General features: G+C 33.0%; 1 protein-coding gene across 1 annotated transcript; it reads left to right on the plus strand.

Moving 5' to 3' along the window:
- Positions 1 to 5190: 5190 nt before the first annotated feature.
- On the plus strand, positions 5191 to 9495 carry LOC146901709 (uncharacterized). Its single transcript, XM_085731730.1, has 2 exons — positions 5191 to 8150; positions 8781 to 9495. The coding sequence occupies exons 1-2, from the start codon at positions 5315 to 5317 to the stop codon at positions 9278 to 9280; spliced, it is 3336 nt and encodes a 1111-aa protein (XP_085587856.1). The 5' UTR covers positions 5191 to 5314; the 3' UTR covers positions 9281 to 9495.
- Positions 9496 to 9754: the final 259 nt, after the last annotated feature.

The raw sequence follows: 9754 nt of genomic DNA on the forward strand, positions 1-9754 counted from the left end.
AAAATTATTACAACAATGGAGTATTTTTTTAGATCTGGAATCTTACATTCACATCTACAATGGCTTTAAAAAATTAAATATTTAAGTGTCTTCATTTATGGTATAAATGATACCAATTCTCAAAATCAAATGCAAAAGAACTTATAATTCTTGCTGATGGTTCTTGATGAGGGAGAATGAGAAGGAGTGTTCTTATGATTCAACTGAATCAAATGTATGTAGTTATACAGAGTGCGATTTGGTAAAGAACTTGTAATTGCAAATTGTGATCTAAGATTCATAAACACAAACAAAAACCAATGTTCAGAACAAATATAGTGACCCATTTGGCACTCAAAATTGAAGTAACAAATATAGAAAGAGGGTGGAACGGTAGCCATGATGTTGTGATCTTGCAAAAGCTGGTAAGTGGTAGGTGAGTGATGAAGGTGAGAGAAAAAAAATATGGTACAAAGAAGTTTATGATAAAGCTATGATCCTTACTTAATCCAAGGGTCAAAAAAACTTTCCCATGATGGGAAAGGATTCACCTTTCCCATGTTAAACTCCACCCATTTTGCTTCCTACCTTGGCTAGATGTGTGTCTTTCATCTCCTTCAATCATTTATCTTATTGCCCACAATACACCCAAGGAAAATCACCAAATTTTATAGGTTGGCATTTTAAGCAATTGCCACAAAAATTAGGTGTAGTAGTAAGGACTAAGGAGTAACCTAGATAGAGGTTAATGATGCATAGGCTATTTTCACTATACAAATTTTTGAGCTTATTGTGGTAGTTATAGTTTATAAGTTGATATGACATAAATATATCTTTTATAAAAAAATAAATAATAGGATTAAATATGGTTTTAGTCCCTACAAAATCTTGAGTTATTAAGTTTAGTCTCTATAAAATTTTAATGGTAATTTTAATCCTCCATAATATTCTAGTTTGTAAGAATAATCCTTTTTTTGAATTATTTTTTTATTAAAAAAATAGATACTTTTGGTCCTCTAATATAGTCTCAATAAAATACAAATAGGGACTAAAAATTAATATCTTTTTTAGGAACTATACTTAAAAGTTTATAATTTTATATGGATTAAACATATTTAACCCAGGATAATATAACAAAAATATATCAGTTTGATATTTTTTGTTTCACGAGCTTTTAGCGTTTTTTTACTAGCTTACAACGCTTTTTGTTAAGTTATTTTAAGTGTTTACAATATATACTAGCTCATTTGTAAGAGTTTGAACTTGCAACTTTAAGGGACAAAATTCAAATTCTTTGTTAAATAGTCATTACTTTACTTACACATCAATTAATTAATTATAATTGATAAACTGCTTCAAATAACATTTGATCTTATAACTAATTTTACCACTATTATCTTAATTAAAATATAATTTTATCTTATTTATTAAGTAATTTAACCTCTAATTTTTCAAACACTACAAATTCAATCAACAAACATATCAACTATCCGTTAGATTATTCACTATCAATTATAAATCCATCGACTATAAATTTATTAGATGTTATCAACTAGTTTATTAGTTATCCGCCGCTTTTTACCATAAAATGGAAAAAGAAAAGTTTAAGATGTGGTCTATGTTTGTTGGTGTTATCAATAGTATACTATACTACATACTACATTCAATTTTGCACAAAGCTGTCGTACGTCATGGCTGGCTTGGTCCTTTTAACGACTAGAATCCCATCTCATTTGCCCTCTTCTATCACATAGCTCGTGCCTAGATTCCCCATGGATGCACTTGTCAAATAATTCAAGTAAAATATCCATGAAATCCAAGCATTATCACGAGGGCTAGTAGTATATATCTTTAATAACTTGTGTGACTAAATTGCCATGTGTCCACTAAAATTCAATTGATTCATTTTCTCATGTCACGCGACATCACGTGAAAGCTTGCATATTTTATAGTAAATGTTTAAAGTCACAAAGAAAATATAAAATTAAACCTTAGTAAGTAAGATTCAAACTAATAATTTTAAAATAAAATGGATATATGATTACTCTCTAGTCATCACTTATGTGTTAGTTTAGTATTGAATTTTTAGCTATGTTAATAGTTTATATTTGAGATGGTTTTGATTTTAAATATATATGAGATTCTTAGGACAAATAGACAGTGTCATAGATCGCATCATATGTGAATTTTTTTTTACAAAATGGAGCAGTTTTTGTATTCATGAGAATGAGAATGCCATCTAGGCTTGAATTTTCTTAATCTAGCTCAGATTTAAAGTTAAATCCATGACAGGTTAAATAGAAGCAACATCTGAATCACATATAGTAAATAAATTCAAATTTGATTGAGATCAAGACACATAACAGAAGAAACTTTATTCCAAAAGTTTCATTTTCCTTTTAATGTTCTGCTGCAAATTTTCAAAACATGTGAAAGGGTAATTTTGGTAATCAATTATTGCATGGGAGACTTTCTTTACATGTGCCTGTAGCAAAAAAAGGAAAAACTTTCTTCTAATTAATTCCCCACTTTGGCTTGCTAATGGCTCTAACTATTAACTAACAGTTTTACCAATTGTTACTTTTTCTGTTATAACTGTAAGCTTTAGTTCTAGTTAGAGTATGTGCATCAATTTTTGTGTGTCAACCCTATGGTTTTTAGGGGAAGTAATCTAAAGTTATACTTATACCGGAAGGTAAGTAAAGTCTAACTAAAAATTGTACGATCCAGAAATCTAACTCGATTATTACGAATGATTCATCCTTTGATAGAGTTTATTAATCATTTGATTTCAATCAAGTACAAAAGCTGTGAGTATATATATGTGTAGCATGTACTCATATATACATATGAGTATTTTATACATAGCATATACTCATGTACCAATTCAGGATATTCAATCAAGAGTTGCAATGGGTTACTGGCTAGTGTTTGCAATCTTTAATTTTGCAACATGAAATTATTAATTTAACATAAAAAAAATATATTTTATTATAAATTAAACGAATTTAGATCTAAGTGACAAAATGGAGAGTCATGCTCAAAACTAGTTGGCCTTTGGCAGAATGTGTTATAGGAGACAAAATGCGCCATCCCATATTTTCAGGACAAAATTCGTCTCATCCATCTAAACTATATCAGAAAATAATAGGTGAATTAGTCACTTTAGTCTCTGAATGGGGAACGATTCGTCAATTTAGTCCCTGAATGCAGATAAATTGCAAAATAGTCCCTGAATGTAGACTTTGTTAGTCAATTTAGTCTCTGAATGCAGACTCCGTTAGTCAATTTAGTCCCTGAATGTAGACTTCGTTAGTCACTTTAGTCCCTGAAATTGACCATGCAGGGACTGTTTTGCATATTATCTGCATTCAGGGACTAAATTGACGAATCGTTCCCCATTCAGGGACTAAAGTGACTAATTTTATTATATAATGAAAATGAAGGCACATCAAAAGATAAGAAGTTTATATTAAAATAAAATTTAGAAAGAAATGCACTCACCCACCCGTCTCTGTTGCTCACTCTCAAAATTTTAAAAACTGTTATAATCTTTCTCCCCACCATAACACTCCACTTGAAACATAAACAAATACTTATAAACAACTAAAACAACCATCTAAAATTCCATTTCGCACCCCTTTAAAAACATCATGGCCTAGCTGTTTCTTGGATCCAGAGATTCTGGCTATTTTTTTATTGGCTTAATTACACTTTTGGCCCCCTAAGTATCCAAAAGTTGCGATTCAGGCCCCCTAAAAAAAATAACTCTTTTCAGGCCCCTTAAGTTCACTTTTGGTTGCAATTTTGGCCCCCTAGCCCAATTTTGACCCAGTCAACAGACACGTCAGCGCCACGTGTGTAAATTTTTTTATTTTATTTTTTTAATTAATAAAAAATAAAAAAAATATTTTTGTAATTAAAAAAATGTTTTTTTATTACAGAAATAAAAATGCTTTTTTTAATTACAAAAAAAATTGAAAAAAAAATCTGAAAATTAATAAAAAAATTGAAAAAAAAATATTATAAAATTCTGGAAAATTGAAAAATAAATAAAAAAAATTTAAAAAAATAAAAAAATTCTGGATAATTGAAAAATTAATAAAAAATGATTAAAAAAATAAAATAATCTAAAAAATTCTGAAAAAATAAAATTTCGAAATTTTCTAAAAAAAATTAAAATTCTGGAAAAATGAAATTTTCGAAATTTTAATGAAAAATAAAAATTCTGGAAAATATTTAAAAAAAATTCGAAATTTTCGAAAAAATTAAAAAGATTAATCATTTTTAAAAAAATGAAATTTTTGAAATTTTCATTACTATTTCTCGAAATTTCGAAATTTTCATTAGTATATATGTCGAGCTTAGGTTTTTTCAGTGTATTTTTCGAAACTTCTAAATTTTCATTAGTATTTTTTCCGGAAAAATTTTCATTAGTATTTTTTCCGGGAAATTTTCATTATGTGTATTCCGGTTTACAAAAAATTATGTGTATTCCGGTTTATAAATACACAAAAATTCCCAGAAAAAATACGAATGAAAATTTCGAAAATTTTTAAATATTTTCCGTATTTTCCAGAATTTTTTCAATTTTCCAGAATTCCGTTTTCAAATTTTCCAGATATTTTCGAAATTTTTAAATTTTTTAAATTTTTTTCAATTTTTAGATTTTTTTAATACTAATGAATTTTCAATTTTTTAATCATTTTTTATTTTTATTAATTTTTCCTAAATTTTTAAATTTTTCCGTATTTTTTCAATTATTTTTCATTTTTATTAATTTTTCAGTTTTCCAGAATTTTTTAATATTTTTTTTCAATTTCTTTATTAATTTTTCAATTTTCCAGAATTGTTTTCAATTTTTCAGAATTTTTTAATATTTTTTTTCCAATTTTTTATTAATTTTTAATTTTTTAGAATTTTTAAAAAAAAAAATCAATTTTTTTATTAATTTTTCATTTTTCCAGAATTTTTATTTATTTTTTAATTACAGAATTAAAAAAAAAATTAAAAAATTCAAATATGTGTCCACGTCAGCGTTGACTGGGTCAAAATTGGGCTAGGGGGCCAAAATTGCAACCAAAAGTGAACTTAAGGGGCCTGAAAAGAGTTATTTTTTTTAGGGGGCCTGAATCGCAACTTTTGGATACTTAGGGGGCCAAAAGTGTAATTAAGCCATTTTTATTTCACATAACTCTTTAATCTTTATTGTGCAGTAACCCACAAGACATGATTTGGTTCCTTCTTGTTGTTCCTCCCTAGGCTCAAAAATCAATCAAACCTTTTTTTTCTACTTGTGTGTTCTTTCATTGGAGTTTGTAGCAGCATAGTTGTAATGCCTAAAAATCCATGGACCCTCTTCTTCTTATCCATTTTCCTTTTACTACCACACCATTTTTTTCTATCTATTGCTGTCAACACACAAGGGGAAGCTCTTCTTTCATGGAAGAGAACCTTGAATGGTTCCTTGGAGATATTGAGTAATTGGAACCCAATTGAAGATACACCATGTAGCTGGTTTGGAGTGAGTTGCAACATGAAGAATGAAGTAGTAAAATTGGATCTAAGGTATGTGGATTTGCTTGGAAAACTCCCAACAAATTTCACATCATTGGTCTCCTTGACTAGTCTTATTTTAACGGGAACGAATCTCACTGGTTCGATCCCAAAAGAAATAGGCAATCTTGTTGAACTCAGTTACTTGGACTTGAGTGACAATGCATTGAGCGGCGAAATCCCAAGTGAACTCTGCTACATGCCCAAACTCGAGGAACTTCATCTGAACTCAAACGAGCTCGTGGGATCAATACCAATCGCAATTGGTAACCTCACAAAATTAACAAAGTTGATCCTATATGACAATCAGCTGAGTGGCAAAATTCCGAACACAATCGGTGACATGAAGAATCTTCAAGTGATAAGAGCTGGAGGAAACAAGAATCTAGAAGGACCTATACCACAGGAAATTGGAGACTGTTCCAATTTGATCATGTTGGGTTTAGCAGAAACAAGCATCTCAGGTTTCATTCCACCAACTATTGGACTACTAAAAAAGCTTGAGACATTAGCCATTTACACTTCACTCCTCTCTGGTCAAATTCCACCTGAAATAGGTGACTGCACAAATCTTCAAAACATTTACCTTTATGAAAATTCACTCACAGGTTCCATTCCAACCAAATTAGGAAACCTTAAAAATCTCAAAAACCTGTTACTCTGGCAGAACAATTTAGTTGGCACTATTCCCCCAGAGATTGGAAACTGTTACCAATTATCAGTCATCGACGCGTCGATGAATTCAATAACAGGAAGCATTCCCAAAACCTTTGGGAATTTAACTCTGCTACAAGAACTCCAATTAAGTGTGAATCAAATTTCTGGTGAGATTCCTGCAGAATTGGGAAACTGTCAACAACTAACACACGTGGAGATTGATAACAACCTTATAACTGGTACAATACCTTCCGAATTAGGAAACCTTGGGAATCTAACATTGTTGTTTTTGTGGCATAATAGGTTACAAGGTAATATACCATCAACTCTTTCCAATTGTCAAAACCTTGAAGCTATTGATCTGTCACAGAATTTGTTAACTGGTCCCATACCAAAGGGTATATTCCAGCTTCAAAATCTCAACAAGCTTTTGCTTCTCTCTAATAATCTCTCTGGTAAACTTCCCTCTCAGATTGGGAATTGTTCTTCTCTTATTCGCTTCCGAGCGAATAATAACAACATTACTGGTTTCATTCCATCTCAGATTGGTAATCTCAAAAATTTGAATTTCCTTGACCTAGGGAGTAATAGGATTGAAGGCATTATCCCGGAGGAAATCTCGGGTTGCCGGAATCTTACTTTCTTGGATTTGCATTCAAATTCCATCGCCGGAGCATTGCCGGAAAGTTTGAGTCAACTTGTTTCACTTCAATTTCTTGATTTCTCCGATAACATGATCGAAGGTGAATTGAGTCCTTCTCTCGGCTCACTGGCCGCTCTTACAAAACTTGTCCTCAGGCAAAATAGAATCTCCGGTGAAATTCCGATGAAACTCGGTTCATGTGAGAAGTTACAGTTACTTGATCTCAGCAGCAATCAACTCTCCGGTGAAATTCCTAGCACCATCGGAGACATTCCGGCGCTGGAAATAGCTTTAAATCTGAGCACAAACCAGCTCTCCGGCAAGATTCCACACGAGTTTTCAAGCTTAACAAAACTCGGAGTTCTTGATTTATCTCACAACATTCTCACCGGAAACCTTGATTATCTCGCCGGATTGGAAAATCTCGTGGTTCTCAATATCTCATTCAACAAATTCTCCGGTCACGTTCCAAACACACCGTTCTTCGAAAAACTTCCCATGAACGTTCTCTCAGGAAATCCTTCTCTATGCTTCTCCGGCAACAATTGCACTGGCGAAGGTGGTGGAAAATCGGGGCGGAGGGCGAAGGAAGCGCGTGTGGTGATGATTGTTCTTCTTTGCGTCGCATGCGTTTTACTCATGGCGGCGTTATACGTCGTCGTCGCAGCAAAACGACGTGGTGACCAAGAAAACGACGTGGAGCGGAAAGATAGCGACGGTGAAATGGTCCCACCTTGGGAAGTGACACTGTACCAGAAACTCGATCTGTCAATATCCGACGTGGCAAAATGTATCTCTGCTGGCAATATCGTCGGACACGGTCGATCCGGTGTCGTTTATAAAGTTACCATGCCAACAGGATTAACCATTGCAGTAAAAAAATTCCGGTCGTCGGAGAAATTCTCAGCATCGTCATTCTACTCAGAAATTGCAACGCTGGCAAGAATTCGACACCGGAATATTGTCCGGTTATTGGGTTGGGGTGCTAACAGGAGGACAAAGTTACTGTTCTATGATTATTTACCGAACGGTAATTTGGATGCTATGTTACATGAGGGGTGTACAGGACTAGCAGTGGAATGGGAAACACGGCTTAAGATAGCAATTGGTGTTGCTGAAGGGTTGGCTTATTTGCATCATGATTGTGTTCCTTCTATCTTGCACCGGGATGTTAAGGCGCAGAATATTTTGTTAGATGATAGATATAAAGCTTGTTTGGCTGATTTTGGGTTTGCTCGTTTCGTTGAAGAACAACCACATGCTTCCTTTTCGGTTAATCCTCAGTTCGCAGGTTCTTACGGCTACATTGCACCCGGTAATTAATCCTAATCTCGACCTTCTTTTGTTAATTTACTTGTTTAATTTAATCTTGTTTAAACCAGTTTAGAAATGTGAGATAGGCGACCCATAACGATGAGTTGTGAGTTTACTAAAGCTACTTGCAAACTTGCAGTGATACCAAAAATAGACTAGCTGTCCATGAGATGTGAAATAAAATTAGTGAGAGAAAAATTTAACTTTTTAAAAGAGAAATTGATTTACAGACAATATATGAGTCTAAGATCTTTAAAGTACTGAAATTATAGATAGAGTTTGGTTGAATGATTGACGTTTTTTACATGTGAATATTATCATTGATATGGGTATGATTGAGGGAAATGGGGGACCGTACGGCCATTTTCTGTTAAAGGGTGACATTGCTTCTTTTGTCGGTTTTTGATTTTTGGTTTCATTTTCATATGTACATCTCAAGTACTTGACCACACGAAGTCACAAATAACACACATCAACACATGCATAATCAAGACATAATAGCTAATAGTCCTGGCGGCACAAAAGCCAAATCATCATCATGCATAAATTATTAATAATGTATATCCTATGATCATAACATGATTAATTTTGTGTCTAGAGAATAATTTTGTGTTGGGTTGGAATTTTGCAGAGTATGCTTGTATGCTTAAAATAACAGAGAAGAGTGATGTATACAGCTTTGGTGTGGTCCTACTAGAGATAATTACAGGAAAGAGACCTGTGGATCCATCATTCCCGGATGGAATTCATGTTATTCAATGGGTTAGGGAGCATTTAAAGAGCAAGAAGGACCCAATTGAGGTTCTTGATTCAAAGCTTCAAGGTCATCCAGACACACAAATACAAGAGATGTTACAAGCACTTGGTATCTCATTATTGTGTACAAGTAATCGCGCTGACGATCGACCCACCATGAAGGATGTCGCTGCATTATTGAGAGAAATTCAGCATGACCCCACATCAGGTGCTGAGCCCCACAAGCCTAAAAGATCTGAAGCTTCGTCATATTCTTCATCTTCGGTGACCCCAGCTCAGTTATTGCTTCTGCAATCAAATACACATTCCTCATCAATTGCTTATTCTTCATCCTCAACCGCAGCAGTCTACCACTCACCAAGGAATCAATCATGAATTCAGGATTGATTGTTGTGTTTCAGGACATTGATAAGATCTTGTTATTAGATTTATTTTGATTGATTAGTTAATTAGTTGCAGTAATTAACCGTTAGTGTAATGTGAGCATTTATATGTGCTCTGCGTATTCTGATTGATGACGAGATAAGGCAAAGTGAGTTGAGTGTACAGCAGCTTAGTTAATTTGCATGATTCTATATCTTTGATCCCCATATCCATGTTTTGGTTAACCACAAGTTTTCATCCAGAGGGCTTGAACTTGAGACTTTTTTTCATCAACGAAACTTGAACATGAGATCAGACTTAAGATATCCGAGTATGAGACCTAACTTAAAATAATCGAGTTTAGTTTCTTTGTCGATGTGGGTATTTTAGTCACAGAAATTATGGCATTAGTTTTGTCACATCATAATACCCATTTACAAAATACTGTACTATGTACTTGATGATTGATAGGCCTATATATAGTAA

The sequence above is a fragment of the Medicago sativa genome, chromosome 8 (assembly GCF_051527215.1).
Source record: "Medicago sativa cultivar Bolivia chromosome 8, Bolivia_mono, whole genome shotgun sequence".
NCBI lineage: Eukaryota > Viridiplantae > Streptophyta > Magnoliopsida > Fabales > Fabaceae > Medicago > Medicago sativa.

What these genes read in the sequence shown, in the direction of transcription:
- LOC146901709 (XM_085731730.1), top strand. Translation starts at nt 5,315, where the DNA reads ATGCCTAAAAATCCATGGACCCTCTTCTTCTTATCCATTTTCCTTTTA. An exon ending in TTACGGCTACATTGCACCCG is followed by an intron (nt 8,151 to 8,780) that starts GTAATTAATCCT and finishes GGAATTTTGCAG; the next exon opens with AGTATGCTTGTATGCTTAAA.